General features: G+C 48.6%; 1 protein-coding gene across 3 annotated transcripts in view; it reads right to left on the bottom strand.

Moving 5' to 3' along the window:
* Positions 1-317: 317 nt before the first annotated feature.
* TAF8 (TATA-box binding protein associated factor 8) overlaps positions 318-20860 on the bottom strand; it is a 42253-nt gene continuing 21710 nt past the window's right edge. Inside the window, exons 8-9 of one of the 3 annotated variants that reach the window (XM_030796548.1) lie at positions 15253-15392; positions 318-483 (exon numbers count right to left, since the gene is read on the bottom strand). In XM_030796548.1, the coding sequence (XP_030652408.1) occupies positions 399-483; positions 15253-15392 (225 nt within the window). In that variant the 3' untranslated portion in view covers positions 318-398. Of the gene's footprint in view, positions 484-14688; positions 14958-15202; positions 15393-20860 lie in introns of those variants that run through there. The other 2 variants (XM_012496377.2, XM_003266270.2) reach the window with 2 other exon arrangements.

Below are 20860 nucleotides of genomic sequence, written 5' to 3'. Positions count from 1 at the left end.
CATGAAACAGAGAAGCTCTTTATTACTCACATGGAACATCACCAAAAAATACACTGAGAAGTAGAAAATATAAGTATTTGCATTTGATGGACAGAATATTTCTGGAAGAATACATAAGGTCGTATTAACGGTAACATAATAGCAACTGCCAGGGATGAGGGTCTGAGCCTCTGGGAAATAGGGGAGGAGGAAGATATTTTGTTATCACTTATATCTTTTTCTGTCTTTTAAATTTTATACTGTATACATATATTATCTCTTCAAAATTAAGTAACTTTTTAACAAAGGAGAAAAAGAAAAGCTAGTAATCAAATGGAGATGAGGTAGGCCACAAGCTCCAAGAGGAGGAAAAATACCTTGAATTTTTTTCCAGGAGCGCCAGGGTCCATGGCAAAGCTCTACCCTGGGCCAGCTGCCCCCCCACTTGCACCTGGGCACGGGAAGTTGATGTTCGCAGAATTAAGAACTTTTTTCAGTATACGCCTAAGTAAAACAGAAGAATGAGAAACCCACTATCAATAGCTGAGGAAAACTCGTAAATGAATGCATCACAAAGTTCAAAAGAAATAGAATGTGTGGCCCCAGGACTCTTTCGTATTATGGCAAAAACTGACAAGGCTCAGGGGGTTCTTCTTGTACCCACAAAGCTACTTGTAAGAGTCTCCGAAGCCCCTGTCTATTTATTATTTATTTAGTATATGAATTTATGTACAATATATAATTCTAATCATAGTATACACATTATTTTTCATCCTGATATTTTCATTGAATATATAATTGACATTTTTCCATTTCATTAAGTACTCTTCCAAAACATAATTTTTAATGGTTCCACATTATTGAAACTTATGGATATGTAATCGTTTATTAATAATTATCCATTGTTGGGGGCTGGGCGCAGTGGCGCATGCTTGTAATCCCAGCAATTTGGGAGGTCAAGGCCAGCAGATCACTTGAGGTCAGGAGTTCGAGACCAGCCTGGCCAACATGGCAAAACCCCATCTCTACTAAAAAATACAAAAATTCACCGGGTGTGGTGGCAGGTGTCTGTAATCCCAGCTACTCGGGAGGCTAAGGCAGAAGAATCGCTTGAATCCAGGAGACAGAGGTTGCAGTGAGCTGAAATTGTCCCACTGCATTCTGGCCTGGGTAACAGAGCGAGACTCTGTCTCAAAAAACAAACAAACAAAATAATTCTCCATTGCGGGACATTTAGCTAATTTCCAGTCTTTTGCTCTTATAAATAAAGCTATGATGCACATCTTTGTTTATAAATCTTGCTTTTTTCAACTTTTATTTTAGCTATGGGGGATACATGTACAGGTTGGCTACATGGGCATATTGCACCCAGGTAGTGAGCATAGTACCCAATAGGTAGGTTTTCGACCGAGGCCCTTTCCTCCTTCCCTCCCTCCCTCCCTCCCTCCCTCCTCTCGTGGTCCGCAGTGTCTACTGTTCCCATGTTTATGTCCATGGGTGCTCAATGTTTAGCTCCCACTTACAAGTGACAGAACATGCAGTATTTGGTTTTCTGGGTTCCTGTGTTAATTTGCTGAGGATTATGGCCTCTAGTTTCATCCATGTTGCTGTAAAGGACAGGATTCTAATCTTTTTTATGGCTATGCACTGACTGGCTATTTAAGAGCCTCCGAAGATCATCAATAACTCACTGGGTAAACGAGCTGGCGCCAGGCCCTTTCCAACCCAGGACCCCAGATGACCACGATGGGAAAGACCCTCCAGAGAAACCTACAGGAAGACCCACCAGTTCCAGTGACGTGACTCCTTCCGGGGGGCAACCCTGATTCGGAGCTGGCATTCCCAAACGGAACCTGCCTAGGGGGAGGGACAATCTGAGGGCCAGTGCTGCTGAGGGAGTCTCTGCTGGCTTTACAAGGGAAAAGGCTGGTTTCAGCTGACACCACACCAGCCTCAAAATAGATGTTACAAGAGGGACTTGGAAGCCTCAGGAACTGTGCTGGGGCACCCCAGACAGCCCAGTTCAGTGGCTGAGTCCCCACAGGCTGGGTGAGACAACACCCCCCTCATCTGCCCTCCCACCTTCCCCCAGGCCATCTCCGCCCTCCTGCTCCTTACCTCTTCCTGAAGCTTCACTTGCTAACCCTACCCCATTCGGAACTTGGCACACGCTTCAGCCCTTAAGTCCTTTTTTTTTAGACGGCGTCTCACATTGCTGCTTGGGCTGGAGTACAGTGGTGCGATCTCAGCTCGCTACAACCTCTGCCTTCTGGGTTCAAGCGATTCTCCTCTCTCAACCTCCGGAGTAGCTGGGATTACAGGCACCCGCTACCACGCCCGGCTAATTTTTTTGTATTTTTAGTAGAGACCAGGTTTCACTATGTTGGCCAGGCTGGTCTCGAACTCCTGACCTCGTGATCCACCCGCCTAAGCCTCCCAAAGTGCTGGGATTACAGGCATGAGCCACTGTGTCCGGCCTCAGTACTTAAGTCCTAAAGTCCAACCTTCCAATGACAGTTGTTCTCCACTGTCTTGGTGGAGTTAAAACAGGTTCCTGTGTGTTTGCCTGTCTCCCTGACTACACTGCTAACTCCCCGGGGGAGAGGAGTCATCTGCGGGTTTATATTTCCTCCCTCTCCCTTGGTACAGGCTCAGGCTATGGTTAGGAGTCACACTTGGCCTTGCTGACAGGCTGGCCGGCTCTCTTGGGGCCAGGACTAACCTCCCCCGGGTCTTAGCGTGGCTAGCTATCCCCTTACTGAATCGTGTTTGGCAAATGCCAAACTATGTGGACCTGACTGTAAGAGAAATACTATCCCCTACACCTGCTCCAGCCAGAATGATCCTACTCAGCTTCCGTCACTTCCTTGCTATCTGTCTCCATCTGAATAACATCAAGCCCATAAGGCTTTGCAGGTGCCGCCCAGCTCCTCCCCGACCCCTGCCCCACTCCTCTCCTGCTCCCTCTGCTCCAGTCACCCGGCCTCCTGTGGTGAAGTCACACACACTCCTGCCTCAGAGCAGTATGCCTGCTGTCCCCTCTCCCTGGAATACTTCTCCATGTGGCCAGCCCCTCAATGCATTCAGGGCTCTGTTCAAAGAGAAATTTCCTTCCCACCCCTCCTAAAACAGCAACCCCTGCAGCGAGTGCTCCTTCCCCTGCTGCCCTATTGTGTGGCAATCACTTCTTTCATCTGCCCCTCCAGATGCACCCTCCTAGGCCCTGGCAGGCTGGCGCTGGTATGGCCCACATCAGCAGGCCCCATCCCCCACTGGCTTCCATTCAGCAGAGAGCAGGCAGGACAGTGTGGGAGGAGGGAAGGAGAGTGAGGTGAGGGTACTGATTTCCTGGGTTGGCTCCTTCTCTGCAGGGCTCTGGGTGCTGGCAGGGCTCCTGGACCGGAGGCCTGGGCTCTTGCAGAAGCCTCTCCCATGGGCCTCTCCCCAGGTTCCAGCTGCCCCTCCCCTTCCCTGTTCCCAGCCCAGGTGCTCCACCAACCCTCGTGCTTCCCCTGGACCTTGCTTGCACCTTTGGAAGTAATCCCTTCATTAAACCTTCCTCAAACATCCAACCCGGGTACCCAGGTCACTGTCCTTCCAGGACCCTAAATTCACCATCTGACATGACAGGTCTGTTTGAGAGAAGAGAGACAGACCCTCTCATATTGTTTTATATTGTTTTATACTCAGAAAAGGAAAAATAAGTGAAACTAAAGGCAGGTAGCCCGGCGCCTAGGAACCAGACCCAAAACCAAGAAACCAGACCCGAAACCAGGCCTGGGGCTGCCTCACCTAAGCCTGGTAGTTAAAGATCGACCCCTGACCTAACTGGTTATGTTACCTATAGATTCCAGACATTGTATGGAAGAGCATTGTAAAAATCTCTGTCCTGTTCTGTTTCGTTCTGATTACCGGTGCATGCAGCCCCCAGTCATGTACCCCCTGCTTGCTCAATCGATCACAACCCTCTCACGCGGATCCCCTTAGAGTTGTGAGCCCTTAAAAGGGACAGGAATTGCTCACTCGGGGAGCTCGGCTCTTGAGACAGGAGTGTTGCCGATGCTCCCGGCCGAATAAACCTCTTCCTTCTTTAACTCGGTGTCTGAGGAGTTTTGTCTGCGGCTCGTCCTGCTACATGCTGTTGGTGAGCTGTCTGTCCCCCAGCTAGCCCACAAGCTCACAGGAGGGGAAACCATGTTTTAGTCACTGCTGTATCCCAACATCTGTATCGGCACTGCGTGTAGCAGAAGCTCAATAAGTGTTTGTTGAATGTTAGAGCTGGAAGCCATGGCTCATGCCTGTAATCCCAGCACTTCGGGAGGCTGAGACGGGCAGATCACTTGAGGTCAGGAGTTTGAGGCCAGCCTGGCCAACATGGGGAAACCCCATCTCTATTAAAAATACAAACATTAGCTGGGAGTGGCAGTGCACATCTGTAATCCCAGCTACTCAGGAGGCTGAGGCAGAAGAATCACTTGAACCTCAGAGGCGGAGGTGGCAATGAGCTGAGATTATACTACTGCGTTCCAGCCTGGGCGACAAAGACACTGTCTCAAAAAAAAAATTGTTTAATGAGTGACTGAACAAGGGGAGGATCAATGTAACCTGGAGAGGCTACAGAGGCTGGAAAGTCAGGCAAGATTTTAGGAGGTGATGGGGAGGAAGAGCTCTAACAAAGGCAGGGGATACGGCAGTGATGAGAATGGCCTCCTCTCAGGGTGTGAAGACCCTCGCTTATGTCCTTCTTAGCACCCCTCCACTGTCTATCATAATTTTGGGTTTGAGTTTTCTTTGTATGTCTTCCCACTGGAATGAATTCCCTGCAGGTAGGACCCATGTCCGTCTTGTTCATCATGGTATCTTCAGAGCTGGCACAGCACCTGGCATGCCCAGATTGATAGACTGATATTTAATAAATGAAAAGAACAATGAATTATCCAAAAGAAACAATGAATTAGCAGAGGACCTCAGAAGCCTGGTCGGGCCATTTGGACTTGGAGTGAAAAGCAGGAGGGAGGAACTGCAAGTTCTACTGCAGGGGAGAGAAGACAAGGCCAGGGCTTGTGGGAAGACGGCCCTGGCAGGGATGGAGGCTGGGGAAGAGCAGGGTACCTGCTCAGCCACGTGGGGAGGCAGTATCAGACTGGCCAGGAAGAAAGAGGGGGCACAATTCAGTGACCATCTTGTCACTGATTTCAGTGTCTTGGTCCAGGGGACCGAGCGGGGGACTGGGGAAAATGAGATCGTGCCGTCCAGCCTGAGGTCCCAGGCCAAGTTAAGCACGCGAGGGTTGGCTGCCATTATCCTCACTGTTTCTAACCTCTGTCTGAAGTGGGAAAGCTTTGGAGTGGAAGTGGTTTTTGGGAAAAGGGAGATCGACTCTGGCTATGTTGAAATCAAAGTATCACCAGACAACTGGATGCCGAGGCGTCCTGGAGAGATGATGGCTGGAGGTGGAGAAGCAGACAAGCCATCTCCATGCATACACAAAGGTGGAGTGTTTGTGACCATCCACGGCTGAGAGGACTGGAGGGAAGAGCCAGGAAAGAAAAGACCAAGAATAACAAGGAAAGTGGAGCCGTGTCATGGAAGTCAAAGGAACAATGTGGAAGAAGGAAGGGGCAGCCAGCACAGTCACACGCCAGAAGCAAAAGAAGCGGGCTGGACCCCACTGAGGGGCCCCCATTCTGGAGGAGCACCTACCTGCTGGCCTCTGGGATGGGCTGGGAGAGCTAATGGTGCAAGTCAGGGGGTGCATTGTTAGCAGAGGGCTTGCTGCCTGTCCCAGCAAGACATTCCTGGGCATACACACTCAAACCTCATTTATGACAGAGACTGCCAACTGCCCCACAAATCCACTTTTTCCTTCTTCCCATGGTGACAAAGCTCCCAAATTTTACCTAGACAGAGCCACCTAGGTAAAGACCGCATTTCCTTGCTTCCCTCGCAGCCAGGTGGGGTCGTATTATTAGGAGGGTGTAGCTTCCAGGTCCTGCTTAGGACGAAGGTGAAAGCTTGCCCTTATACACCTCCCTTCTTCCCCAAGGCTGGAATCTGGGCCCAGCAGATGGGGTGGCCACCATACTGCGTCATGCAAGCAGCACCCAAAGTGACAGAGGAGCCAAGAGACAGAAGGGACCTTGACACCACCAAGTCACCCAGCCGGCCTGGACCACTCACCCAGCTTTCACAGAAGCCATATGCCTCTGACTTAAGCCACTTGATTTTGGGGACTTTTTGTTACTGCAGCCTAACTCATATGGGAACACAAGATTTAATCCAGCAGGAATGCCACCTTAGATCAGACCAAAAGTTGCTCAGCTCATCTCTGCTAGGGGCCCCAGGGGTAGTCAGAGAGGTCACCGGCATCTCCCTTGACAAGATCCTCACTCTTCACCTGCCAGGAAATCCTTAGTCTCCTTAACACTGTTACAAAGCCATCATTCATAAACAGATCAAAACCCTTCGTAAGGCTGGGCAAAGTGGCTCACAACTGCGATCCCAGCACTTCAGCAGGCTGAGGCGGTATGATCCCTTGAGGCCAGGAGTTAAAGACCAGCCCTACTACACAGGGAGACCCCATCCCTACAAAAAACTTAAAATTAGCTGGGCGTGGTGCTGTGTACCTGTAATCCCAGCTACCTGGAAGGCTGAGGTGGGAGGATCGCTTGAGCCCAGGAGTTCTAGGTTACAGTGAGCTATGATAGTGCCTCTATACTCCAGCCTGAGAGCAGGACCCTGTCTCTAAAAAAAACAAAAAATCCTTAATGAAAGCTTTTTTCTCCCTATCTACTTAATCAAGGAATGAACATGAGCTGTGATCAGTGCCCTCAGCCTGCCTCACATCACCTCCCCCACACTTTTTTTTTTTTGAGATGGAGTCTCGCTCTGTCGCCCAGGCTGGAGTGCAGTGGCGCAACCTCGGCTCACTGCAACCTCCACCTCCCAGGTTCAAGTGATTCTCCTGCCTCAGTCTCCCAAGTAGCTGGGACTACAGGCGTGCACCACCATGCCTGGCTAATTTTTGTATTTTTAGTAGAGACGGGGTTTTACCATGTTGGCCAGGCTGGTCTCCAACTCCTGACCTCATGATCCGCCCTCCTTGGCCTCCCAAAGTGCTAGGATTACAGGGGTGAGCCACCGTGCCCAGCCACATCACCTCTCTTAACTGGTCCCACTTCTAGCTTCCTTTCTCCTCACACCTACAGGCCAGTTGAATGCACAGGTGGGTGGTGCACACGGCAGTGCTCGGTGCCACTAAGCCTCAAAACACGAACTGTTGTGAGGCAACAGCGTCAATCAGCTCTGGAGCAGAATGCCTGGGTGCAGACTGCAGCTGAGCTACTCAGCAGCCAGGTGGGCTGACTTGTTACTGACCTCTCCAGGCCTCCATGTCCTCGACTGCAAACAGGAACGGTCAAAACATTTGCTTTCAGGGTAATTGTGAGGATCAAATGAGTCCATATGTGTAAAACACTTAGAACAGTGACTGACAAGAGTTCAGCTCTCCATTAGTATTAGCTTTTATATGTATTTTTTCATATTGTCATGAGGGAAGCAAGCTTTTATAATTTTTTATTTTATTTTATTTATTTTTGAGACAGAGTCTTGCTCTGTCGCCCAGGCTGGAGTGCAGTGGCCAATCTCGGCTCACTGCAATCTTCACCTCCCGGGTTCACGCCATTCTCCTGCCTCAGCCTCCCGAGTAGCTGGGACTACAGGCGCCCGCCACCATGCCCAGCTAATTTTTTGTATTTTTTTTTTAGTAGAGACCGGGTTTCACAGTGTTAGCCAGGATGGTCTCGATGTCCTGACCTCATGATCCACCCGCCTCGGCCTCCCAAAGTGCTGGGATTACAGGCGTGAGCCACCGCACCCGGCCAGCTTTTATAATTTTATTTATTTTTTGAGACGGAGTTTCACTCTTGTTGCCCAGGCTGGAGTGCAATGGCGCAATCTCGGCTCACCGCAACCTCCACCACCCGGGTTCAAGCGATTCTCCTGCCTCAGCCTCCCAAGTAGCTGGGATTACAGGCATGCACCACCACACCCTGCTAATTTTGTATTTTCAGTAGAGATGGGGTTTCTTCATGTTGGTCAGGCTGGTCTTGAACTCTCAACCTCAGGTGATCCGCCCGCCTCGGCCTCCCAAAGTGCTGGGATTACAGGCGTGAGCCACTGCGCCCAGATGCTTTTATAATTTTAAAAGCAACGGAAAGAAAAGAAAGGTCTGGTAATGGAATAACACTCATGTATAAAGCATGGCCATACTTTATTTTAATGGTAAAGACATTCCATGAAATCCCCTCAACAAGGTATCCTAATGATCCCGTTCTGTAGAACTGACTTGGAAGTTTAGTGATTTGCCCCAGATCCACAGGTGGTTAAGTGGTGGACAATGCATACAAATGTCACCAAGCCTTATTTTACTGAGCCACATGAATAGAAGTAGAGTGACTTCAAGATGCCAGAAAAACAAAGCTCAGGATCATCTTTTTTTTTTTTTTTTCTGGAGACGGAGTCTTGCTCTGTCGCCCAGGCTGGAGTGCGGTGGTGCGATCTTGGCTCACTGCAACCTCTGCCTACTGGGTTCAAGCAATTCTCTGCCTCAGCCTCCCGAGTAGCTGGGATTACAGGCACCCACCACCACGCCCAGCTAATTTTTGTAATTTTAGTAGAGACGGGGTTTCACCACGTTGGCCAGGCTGGTCTTGAACTCCTGACTTGATGATCTACCCGCCTCGGCCTCCCAAAGTGCTGGGATTACAGGCGTGAGAAGTGCTGGGATTACAGGCATGAGCCACTGTGCCCGGCCCCACTCAGGTACATCTTTCACACTTGTTTCCCTGAAAGCCAGCCAGTGTTGCTACTGGTCTCTCAGAATAATCCCGCCAATCACCACTTAACTGCCTCCTGGTCAGAAACAGAGGAAAGGGGCTTGACGAGAATCCTCACTCCAAAGCCAGAACTGGGGCTGTGATGCAGAGGGGAAGGTTAGACATTAAGAAAATGCAAATCAATATAAGATATTACAACACACCCATCAGAATGGCTAAAATAAAAAATAACACTGAATACTTGAGAGGATGTAGAGACACTGGATCACTCAACATCACTAGGGAGAATTTAAAAAATGGTACAGCCGGCTGGGCACAGTGGCTCCTGCCTGTAATCCCATCACTTTGGGAGGCCGAGGTGGGTGGATCATTCAAGGTCAGGAGTTCAAGACCACCCTGGACAACATGGTGAAACCCCGCCTCTACTAAAAATACAAAAATTAGCCAGGCGTGGTGGCATGCACCTGTAGTCCCAGCTACTCGGGAGGTTGAGGCAGGAGAATCACTTGAACCGGGAGGTGGAGGTTGCAGTGAGCCAAGATTACACCACTGCACTCCAGCCTGGCAACAGAGTAAGGCTGTCTAAAAAAAACAAAACAAAACAAAACAAAATATATATATACACACACACACACACACACACACACACACATACACATATATATAGTACACCGGCTTTGGGAAATGGTTTTGTCAGTTTCTTACGAAATTAAATACGCAGTTACCGTAGGACCCAGCAATTGCATTCTTAGGTATTTATTGCAGAGAAACTAAAACTTTTGTTTACACAAAAATCCTGTACACAGTGTTATAGCAGCTTTATTCAGAGTAGCCCCAAATTGGAAACAGCCCAGATGTCTCTCAATGTGTGAACGGTTAAGAAAACTGTGTTAAACTATGGTGCATCCATGCTACTCAGCAATAAAAAGAAAGGAACTACTGATACACAAAACCACCTAGATGGACCTCAAGAGAATTATGCAGAACTGAAAAAGCCAACGTCAAAAAGTCTCATACTTGGCCAGGTGCAGTGGGTCATGCCTGTAATCCTAGCACTTTGGGAGGCTGAGGTGGGCAGATCACCTGAGGTCAGGAGTTGGAGACCAGTCTGGCCAACATGGTGAAGCCCCATCTCTACTAAAAATACAAAAGTTAGCTGGATGTGGTGGCTCATGCCTGTAATCCCAGCTACTTGGGAGGCTGAGGCAGGAGAATCTCTTGAACCCAGGAGGTAGAGGAGTTGCAGTGAGCCAGGATCACTCCACTGCACTCCATCCAGCCTAGGCGATGGAGCAAGACTGTGTCTCAAAAAGAAAAAGAAAAAAGTCACATACTTTATGATTCAATTTATAACATTCTTTCAATAACATTAGAGATAGAGAACAGAGTAGTGGCTGCCAGGAGAGAAGTGGAAGAGCAGAGAGGTGGATGTGACTGCAAACAGACAGCACGAGGGAGAACTGTACTGACGCAGTGGTTGTGTCTCCACCATTTGTGTGGTGGTGGTTACACAAATCTACACGATGAAACTGCACAGAACAACACACACATAACACACACACGTGCACATGGTGAAAACTAAATAAGCTCTACGGATTGTACTAATATACAATCCACATTGTACACTGAAACTGAATGCAAGGGTTTTGATACTGCACTACAGTCATACAAGATGCTACCACTGGGAGAAAGTGGGTGATGGGTACATAGGATCTCTCTCAACATTTTTTGCAACACCTTGTGAATCTATAATTATTCCAAAATTAAAATTTAAAGAAAGATCAGAGATATGTATAGAGACTTTTAGATTAAATGACACAGGTCTGGGGTTTGCATTTAAAAATACTCCATAAGAGCCAGGAGCGGTGGCTCACGCATGTAACCTCAGCACTTTAGGAGGCTGAGGCAGGTGATCACCTGAGGTCAGGAGTTGGAGACCAGTCTGGCCAACATGGTGAAACCCCATCTCTACTAAAAATACAAAAAATTAGGCCAGGTGTGGTGGCACATGCCTGTAATCCCAGCACTTTGGGAGGCCGAGGCGGGCGGATCATGAGGTCAGGAGATCGAGACCATCCTGGCTAACGCGGTGAAACTCCGTCTCTACTGAAAAATACAAAAAATTAGCCAGGCGTGGTGGCAGGCACCTGTAGTCCCAGCTACTTGGGAGGCTGAGGCAGGAGAATGGCGTGAACCCGGGAGGCGGAGCTTGCAGTGAGCCGAGATTGCACCACCGCAATCTTGACAATCCACTGCAATCCAGCCTGGGCAACAGAGCGAGACTCCATCTCCAAAAAAAAAAAAATTAGCCAGGCATGGTGGTAGGTACCTATAATGCCAGCTACTCAGGAAGCTGAGGCAGGAGAATCATTTGAACCCAGGAGGCAGAGGTTGCAGTGAGCCAAGATTGCACCATTGCACTCCAGCCTGGGCAACAAGAGTGAAACTCCGTCACACACACACACACACACACACACACACACACTACTCCAGGAGGAAAGAAAATAAAGGACAAAAAGTGGGAGAAACAGATGAAACAGAATCAACAAGCTATTGATAAGTGTGGAAGCTTGGTGAGGCATATACAGGGGTTCATATATTTTGCTAATTTTGTATTTGAAAATTTCCAAAATAAAAGTTTTACCAAGTTCCCAGGTGTGCTTAGGCCAACACAAGGGCTAAGCCTGACTTATTTGTCCACATTGCTGTTAACTTTTGAACACAAATTAAGTTCAAAGCTTACAGTTCTATTTATTTACAAAGTTTTTATTATGAATTTTTATTGAGATTTTCATAAACATTTTTAATCTGCGTGTTTACTACTTTTTGCCTCTAAGAAGTCCCATAAAGTTATAAAAAATAGAAATTTATAAATACACATTGAGAATTATGCATTTTTATACAGGGTCAATGTTTCAAGTTGTCTAACCCTTTCCCTGTCTCCCCTCAGAACAAAATTATGAGTACAGCCTCTGAGGCTGGGCGCGGTGACTCAGGCCTGTAATCCCACCCCCACTGGGAGGCCGAGGTGGGTGGATCACCTGAGGTCAGGTATTGGAGACCACCCTGGCCAACCTGGTGAAACCCCGTCTCTACCAAAAATACAAAAAAAATTAGCCGAGAGTTGTGGTAGGTGCCTGTAATCCCAGCTACTCGGGAGGCTGAGGCAGGAGAATCCCTTGAACCCAGGAGGTGGAGGTTGCAGTGAGCCGAGATCACGCCATTGCACTCCAGCCTGGGCGATAAGAGTGAGATGCCGTCTCAAAAAAAAAAAAAAAAAAAAAAAAAAAAAAAAAAAAGAAAAGAAAAAAAAAAGAGTATAGCCTCTGAAATCTCAACAGCAGAAATAGCAGCCCTTTTCCAAATCCGACCTATAACTCAGCACATCTGCATTCAACAGGCGCTTACACTGGACAATAACAACAAATGGAAGCTGCAGAAACACTGACTGGGACGACACCTCCCAAGAGCAGTGAGAACAGCTGGGATTGGCCACAGCTTGAACGTGGGGCTGTGTTCATAAACTTACCAGGCCAAGAATCGCTAAGAACTGAATCACAAACCCTGAGAAGGCCACATAGGCCAGTCTAACTGCTTCGATCTAGGAGAGTTTCAGGTTACAACAAACCTGAAAAACTCCTATTTAGTCCAGTCAGGGAATCCAATTTATTTTTACTAGCGTCCCCTCTTCAGTTCCTGACAAGCAGCTCTTTCCTTACACAGTACAGTGAGGCCAGAAGAACATGGAGCCTGCTGTCAAGTCCCCAAGTTTTTCAAGTTTCCAGATCCACCAAGGGAATGGAAGACTAAGAGATGGGCTGGGCACCGTGGCTCACGCCTGTAATCCCAACACTTTGGAAGGCCAAGGCAGGTGGATCACTTGAGGCCAGGAGTTCAAGACCAGCCTGGGCAACATAGCAAAATCCCGTGTCTAACTAAAAATACAAAAAAAAAAAAAAAAAAAATTAGCCAGGCATGGTGGCAGGCACCTGTAATCCCAGCTACTCTGAGAATCGCTTGAACCCAGGGAGTGGAGGTTGCAGTGAGCCGAGGTAGTGCCACTATACTCCAGCTGGGGCGACACAGCGAGATCCTGTCTCAAAATAAAAGGAGTTGAACTGTGGAAGCCAAAAGGGAATACATGAAGTTAAATATGGACGTTAGGATTCTAACTTGGGAAATAGCTTATTAATCCAGTGTTCACTTCCACGTGTCGTTGCATTTTTCTTCCTTGGATTTAGTTTTAAAAGCTCTTCCTTAGGAGGCCAAAAAAGGTATCAGCATGCCCAGCATCTTCCTTAAAAACTTGTTTTCTGGTTTGTAGGGTATGTTAAGAATGAAGTTGTTCTCCCTACAGGATACAAAGTGGTTGGACAGACTCAGACCTGCTTCTTGGAGAACGCCTCAGCTTGGTTCACTCCTGCCCATCCACCAGCCTTCCAGCTGACCAGCCGTTTCTCAGCTTTCAGAATACAAGATGAGGCCCAGCCCTCAACACCCCATCCTTACCCCACCAAATCCTTTCCTATTGTTTACTTTATCTTTTTTTAATTTTTTTGAAACGGAGTCTCGCTCTGTCACCCAGGCTGGAGTGCAGTGGCATGATCTCGGCTCACTGCAACCTCCGCCTCCCAGGTTCAAGTGATTCTCCTGCCTCAGCCTCCCGAGTAGCTGGGATTATAGGCGTGAGCCACCACACCCGGTTAATTTTTGTATTTTTAGTAGAGACGGGGTTTCACTATGTTGGCCAAGCTGGTTTTCAACTCTTGACCTCAAGTGATCCGCCTGCCTTCGCCTCCCAAAGTGCTGGGATTACAGGCATGAGCCACTGCGCCTGGCCCCTCTTTCCTGCTGTTTAAACCCCATGGCTCCTCTATAAAGTCCCAGCATAACAGAGCCGATGTTCTTGGCTCTTGTCAGAGAAAACCTCTTCTTCCAGAAGGGGCAAGACTTGGCAGTTCCCAAGCACACATTCCTCAGAGGGGCAATAAATGGTAAATCTCTCAGGAAGAGGGTGCTGCCCCGCTTCAGGGAGCTTTTATCAAATGCCAACAGGAGGATAGGTGCAGCCCCAACATGTCGTTCTCCTTCACAGTGACGCTCTGCTCAAGACTCCTGACTCCTGCCCGCCCCAATCAAAGCTGTGCTGTGTGGCCTCCTGTTTCCAACACGTTGAGGGAGTACAAAGTCACTTTCCATCAGCTCAACGGAGCACTTGGAGCCCAGATGAGGAGAGAAATAAGAATGAAGCTCTGGGATGAGAAAGTGGTGCCACAAACTGTGAGTCAATAAAAGGGATCCAGATATCCTGAAATACACACTGGACAAACAGTCTTCTTTGTAATAAGCACAGTAGCAAAGAGCCCTTTCTTTCCTGTCACTTTCCCTGGTCTCTTGAGTTTCAAAGGAATCAAATCCTGTGATAATGAACGAAGTCACTGGCTGCTGCTATGCCCCACCGCATAGCCCGATTGATTAAGAAAGTCTCTGGCTGGGTGCGGTGGCTCACGCCTGTAATCCCAGCACTTTGGGAGGCTGAGGCGGGTGGATCACTTGAGGTCAGGAGTTCAAGACCAGCCTGGCCAACATGGCGAAACCTTATCTCTACTAAAAATACAAAAATTAGCTGGGCGTGGTGGCTCATACCTGTAACCTCAACACTTTGGGAGGCCAACGCGGGTGGATCACTTGAGGACAGGAGTTCAAGACCAGCCTGGCCAAGATGGCGAAACCCTATGTCTACTAAAAATACAAAAATTAGCCAGCATGGTGGCGCTTGCCTCTAGTCCCAGCTACTCAGGAGGCCGAGGCAGGAGATTCGCTTGGACCTGGGAGGCAGAGACTGCAGTGAGCTGAGATCGCGCCACTGCATTCCAGCCTGGGTGATAGAGTAAGACTCCATCTCAAAAAAAAAAAATTATCATTATTCTGTTCATATCTTCCTCAACCCAAACATCCAGTGAAAATAGGTCATCTTAATAGACGGTTTGCCATGAAAATCATGTCCGATCACACCCTGCAGCCTTGGCTTGGCCATGAGGAGGTCACCCTCTTCTTCCCTTGAGTGGCTTTAACTCCCCAGGAGGGTGGAATCTGCGCCCCTGTACAAGCCAGGTTTCCTTCTCAGCTCAGGAGAGGGACCTAGAAAGAAGAGGAACCATGGAGCCTCCTGGTGTGGGCCCTGTCTGCTCTCCTTCTAGGGGAAAACAGCTCCAGCGCTGTGAGGGTTGGTCCCTAGACTGCAGGACACTCAACCACTAAGAAACAAGAGCTATGTACGGGAGCCAAGTAAGGACAGGAAAAGGGAGACTATTCCCTCTCACCAGAGTGGCTTTCCCCAAGGCTCAGCCCCACTGAGGAGACTCTTTTCCAAGGAGCAGAGAAGACCACCTCGGTGGGACAGTGAAGGCTCTCTGGACCCCAGCCTCCGACTCACTTCTTCCTGCGGATCTTGGGCTTCTTCACAGGCCGCAGATAAGGGTTATCGATGATGTTCTCCTCCCCGTTCCGGCTTCCCGACAAGGAGGGGTTCTGCTGCAGGACAGAGGTGTTCTCCTTCTCGGCTCCAGAATCCTCCTTTGAGCAAAAGCCAAAATAAAGCACAACATCAACAGTATAAGGAAAGAGATCATGCCCATAATTGGAATGACCATTAGCATCCTCTAATTAAGAAATTAGAACCTGGGAAGCACCTTCTTTCCAACGTTCCTATCTCTGCTCCGATGAAGCGAGGCCCAGGCAGGGGCTGGCTATGAAGGGAAGGCAAGACTAGCAGCCTTGACCCAAGAAAGCACACAACAGAGTCCAGAGTTTTTAACCTCTGGAGAAGGCAGGGACAGGGGTTAGAAAGAACAGAGACCTGGGAGGGACAGGAATCAAATTCAGATGCCTCAGGGAGGATGCCCAGCCTGGTGGGGAGATGAAGAAGAAAAGTGATTCTGGACACCCCGCAGGACTGGGAGATACAGGATCAGAACACATCATTTGCATAGCACATCTCCTGGCCAAGCGAACCTAAATCAGAACAGATTTCCCCCTCAAATCCTCACATTTCTGGTACTTGCAACATGGTACCAACAATCACATCCCAGCATAGGCCAGAAACTTCTCGAGCCTTGAGGGTTCCACTAAGGAAAGCAGAGCCTGCAGGTACCAGCACATGCACATCATTGGTAATGCCTATCTGCAACCTATGAGGCAGGGTTTGTTTGTTTGCCTGTTTGAGATGGAGTCTCCCTGTGTCACCCAGGCTGGAGTGCAGTGGCGTGATCTTGGCTCACTGCAGCCTCCGTCTCCCAGGTTCAAGCAATTCTCCTGCTTCAGCCTCCCAAGTAGCTGGGATTACAGGCATGTGCCATGACGCCCAGCTAATTTTTGTATTTTTAGTAGAGACAGGGTTTTACCAGTTGGCCAGGCTAGTCTCAAACTCCGAGACAGGGTTTTTTACTGTTAATTTTTTTTTTGAGACAGAGTCTTGCTCTCTTACCCAGGCTGGAGTGCAGTGGTGTGATCTTGGCTCACTGCAAGCTCTGCCTCTGGGTTCAAGCAATTCTCCTGCCTCAGCCTCCCAAGTAGCTGGGAGTACAGGTGCCTGCCACCACGTCCCACTAATTTTTGTATTTTTAGTAGAGATGGGGTTTCCATGTTAGCCAGGATGGTCTTGATCTCCTGACCTCATGATCTGCCAGCCTTGGCTTCCCAAAGTGCTGGGATTACAGGCATGAGCCACCGCACCCAGCCGCTTTACTGTTCATTTTTTGAGAAAAATGTGTTTTTTCAGAAAAGCTTATAAGTTCACATGTAATCAGTATGATCAAAATTCTTAAAAGGTCACAGTTGTGTACAGACACAGAAAAAAAGGTAATATGCTGATATTTTTAAAACTGCTCTGGTTGGCCGGGCGCGGTGGCTCACGCTTGTAATCCCAGCACTTTGGGAGGCTGAGGCGGGCGGATCACGAGGTCAGGAGATCAAGACCACGGTGAAACCCCGTCTCTACTAAAAATACAAAAAAAAGTTAGCCGGGCGTGGTGGCGGGCGCCTGTAGTCCCAGCTACTCCGAGAGGCTGAGGCAGGAGAATGGCGTGAACCCGGGAGGCGGAGCTTGCAGTGAGCCGAGATTGCGCCACTGCACTCCAGCCTGGGCGACAGAGCGAGACTCTGTATCAAAAAAAAAAAAAAACCAAACAAACAAACAAACAAAAAAAACTGTTCTGGAAGTATGAGCAGTCAGTTATCCTTTCTTTATTCACAGCCTCCTTTATTTTCCACGTTTGGTCGGGCTGCGCCCCCTGGTGATGGGCCAAGGGGAAGAAGTTCTTCCACGGAGAAGTCATTGAGATTCCTGTTCTGCAACTTGAGGCTAAAGAGGCCCTCACTGACCTCAAGCAGGAGAGGCTGCTGTCAAAACAGACAGAGGACGCCATGACCGGATGGCATGAAATGAATAGCAGGTTCCCCTGACAGGACAGCTGGCCTAGGGCATGGACACCAGTCTCAGGTTTAATGAGCCGGAAGAAACCAGATCACATCTAGGTTCCCCTGCGTGCCCTCTCTCTGTCCTATCGATTGTTCTCTTCAAAGACTCAGTTCCATTGGCCCAGTATCAGGGCCTGTGTGTTTTCCCTCTCCAGCACCCAATCCAGTGGGACCACAAGGTGACCCAGAGCTACTGGGGCCTTCCAGAGACTCTTGAAAGCAAGTGCTGCAGGACCAACCTAGTTCAGGCCAGACCAGGTGTGGGAAAAAAGGTCTGCCCACAACCAGACCTCCCTTGGGTATCTGGCATCCAACTTTCTGAAGTTCCTAATGGCACAAATGAGTAGTATCTCCCTGCTCCGTCCATCCTATCATTTCTCTACAGTAGACAGCCTATCTTCAAAGTTATTGGAAGCTCACTTCAACCGTGCCTTCAATGTTTTCTCAGATACACATGGAGGTAACACTGTTAGAGGTGCTGAAAACGCCAGGAGGGTCCAGAGGCTCCCTCCATTCGGCCCATCATGGCTCACGAGAGCAGGATGACAGGCTTCCTTCTCCCAAGCAGGCCTCATAGAAATGTCCCCTTCAGGGACAGGCAGCATTGAGATGGTTAGGGGTGGGGGAGCCAGTAAAAAAAAAAAAAAAAAAAAAAAAAAAAAAGTAGGCCAGGCGCGGTGGCTCACGCCTGTAATCTAGAACTTTGGGAGGTCCAGGCAGGTGGATCACCTGAGGTGAAGAGTTCGAGATCAGCCTGGCCAACATGGTGAAACCCTGCCTCTACTAAAAATACAAAAAAATTAGCCGGGCATGGTGGTAGGCGCCTATAATCCCAGCTACTCGGGAGGCTGAGGCAAGACAGTTGCTTGAACCCAGGAGTTGGAGGTTGCAGTGAGCCGAGATTGCGCCACTGCACTCCAGCCTAGACGACAGAGTGGGACTCCGTCTCAAAAAAACAAAAAAATAAAGTGTCAAACTGACCCAGAGATTTGTAAAAAAGGTGGGAGCAGAATGGTCTGTCAGGAGCTCCCTGAATTGCCTGGGAGCTCTAGCAAGCCCTACACCCTCTGTGGTGACTGCATCCAGTCTCCCAGCTCTCAGTGCCATCTCCACGCCAACAGCTCCCTGGAGTACATTGCCAGCCCTCACCTCTCCCGACTTCCAGGCTCATGCAGCCAGCTGCTCACTCAGCATTTCCACTGGGGTATCAGGTAGACAGTTCAGACTTCAGGCACGTAGTCTGAATTGGGGACCTTCCCCTGTGGTGTAAACAGCTCTTCTCAGTCCCTCCCATCACAAATGATGGCAACTCCATCCTTCTAATGGCTCGAGTCACAAACTCTGTGGTCATTCTTGCTTGTTTTATTTTTAAACAGGGTCTCACTATGTTGCCCAAAACTGGACTCAAATTCCTGGGCTCAATCTTCCTGCCTCAGCTTCCCAAGTGACTGGAACTACAGGCATGCACCACCACACCTGGCACACTCCTTTGCTTTCACTGACATCCCACACCCAATCTGTTAGCACAGCCTCTTGGACTTACCTTCAAAATTCATGCAGGTACTGACCACTTCCACCACCTCTGTGGCAACCACTCTGCTTGGGCCCACCACTGCCTCTCGCCTAGGCTACAGTGACAGCTTCCTGACTGATCTCTCTAGTCCGTTCTTACCGAGCCATCAGAGTGATGCTTTAAGCTCAGAAACATCCCTCCTCTGCTCCACACCCTCCCACAACTCCCATCTCACTTAGTTAAAAGCCAGCTCTTAAAACAGCCTACAAGGCCCCACCCAGTCTGTCCCTCCCTCCCACAAGCCACTCACTATTCCACAGGGCCTTTGCGCTGCCCATTCCCTCTGCCAGAACACTCTTCCCCAGATATCCACATGGCTCACTCCCTCACTCATTTCAAGCCCCTGCTCAGATATCCCTTTCTCAGTAATGCCTACCCCGAGCACCCCACTTAAAACTGAAGACTCCTCCTCACCCCGGATCTTCCCCCACTGTTTTTTCCCCGCACAGCACTTTCATTTCTGATATACTATGCAACGATTTATTCATATATTATGTTTACTATCATTCTCCCACAGCCAAACATAGGCTCCTAAAAGGCAGAGGTTTTCTTTGTTTTTCTCACTGCTTTATCCCAAGCAGCCAGAACAGTATCTGGCACATACTAGGTGCTAAACAAACACTGGTTGAAGGCCGGGTGCAGTGGCTAACGCCTGTAACCCCAGCACTTTGGGAGGCCGAGGCGGGTGGATCACGAGGTCAGGAGTTCGAGACCAGCCTGACCAACATGGAGAAACACTGTCTCTACTAAAAATACAAAATTAGCCGGGCGTGGTGGCACATGCCTATAATCCCAGCTACTAGGGAGGCTGAGGCAGGAGAATTGCTTGAACCTAGGAGGCGGAGGTTGCAGTGAGCCGAGATCGTGCCATCGCACTCCAGCCTGGGCAACAAGAGTGAAACTCCGTCTCGAAAAATAAATAAATAATAAACACTGGTTGAGTGAGTGACTGGTACATTTTTCATAAAAGAGTAAAAGTTTAGATATCTGGGTTGGCTGCAGAAAGCAGCTGGTTCAAATGTGTGAGAAAAGAATCTGTTATACATGAATTTAAATTATACATGAATTTAAAATGAACAACTCCTTTATGTTCAAGTACATGGAGAAACCACAACCAGGTTAAATAATGTACTGCCTAACAACAGACCTTGAGAGGTGCACTGTCATCAAGAGATAAAAGCATAATTTAAAATATCAGTTATTGGCTGGGCGCAGTGGCTCACACCTGTAATCCCAGCACTTTGGGAGGCTGAGGCGGGCAGATCACGAGGTCAGGAGGCTAACATGGTGAAACCCCGTCTCTACTAAAAATACAAAAAAATTAGCCGGGCGTGGTGGCGGGCGCCTGTAGTCCCAGCTGCTGGGGAGGCTGAGGCAGGAGAATGGTGTGAACCCGGGAGGCGGAGCTTGCAGTGAGCCGAGATCTCGCCACTGCACTCCAGCCTGGGTGACAGAGCGAGACTCGGTCTCAAAAAAAAAAAACCAAAACAAACGAAAAAACCAGTTATTTACTTCGCTATAACAATGTCTGTAAATGGTAAAGACAGAAAACAACCTAAGTGTTCATGGGGACTAGATAAATTAAATGGTTAAATCCACACAATGGAAGATAAAGCAGCTGTGAGGAACGACGCGGCTCCTCCCTTGCAGATGTGGAATGACCACCAAGGTACAGCCAGGAAAAATGCAAGAAGAGAACAGTTTGTGATCTGCTGTTTCAGTTCAAAATAACAACTAAAAAAATTGTCTCTAGAAGGATACACAAGAGGCTGGTAAGACAGTTGCTCTGTGGGAGGGAAAGTGGGTAACAGGGAACAGGATGGGAGGGATTGTCACCATACATCTTTTTGCACACTCTGCATTTTGAAACATATGATTGTATTTCCTAGTCTAACAAAATAACATTAGGTCCAACTGACTGTGGTAAATTGTCACTAGAATCTTTTTCTTGAAGTCATTTTATTTTTCATAGAAGGGCATATGGTTATATAGC

The sequence above is a fragment of the Nomascus leucogenys genome, chromosome 17 (genome assembly GCF_006542625.1).
Source record: "Nomascus leucogenys isolate Asia chromosome 17, Asia_NLE_v1, whole genome shotgun sequence".
Taxonomy (NCBI): domain Eukaryota; kingdom Metazoa; phylum Chordata; class Mammalia; order Primates; family Hylobatidae; genus Nomascus; species Nomascus leucogenys.
Note: the sequence above shows the minus strand (reverse complement) of the source record. Positions and strands in the feature narration are given on the sequence as shown.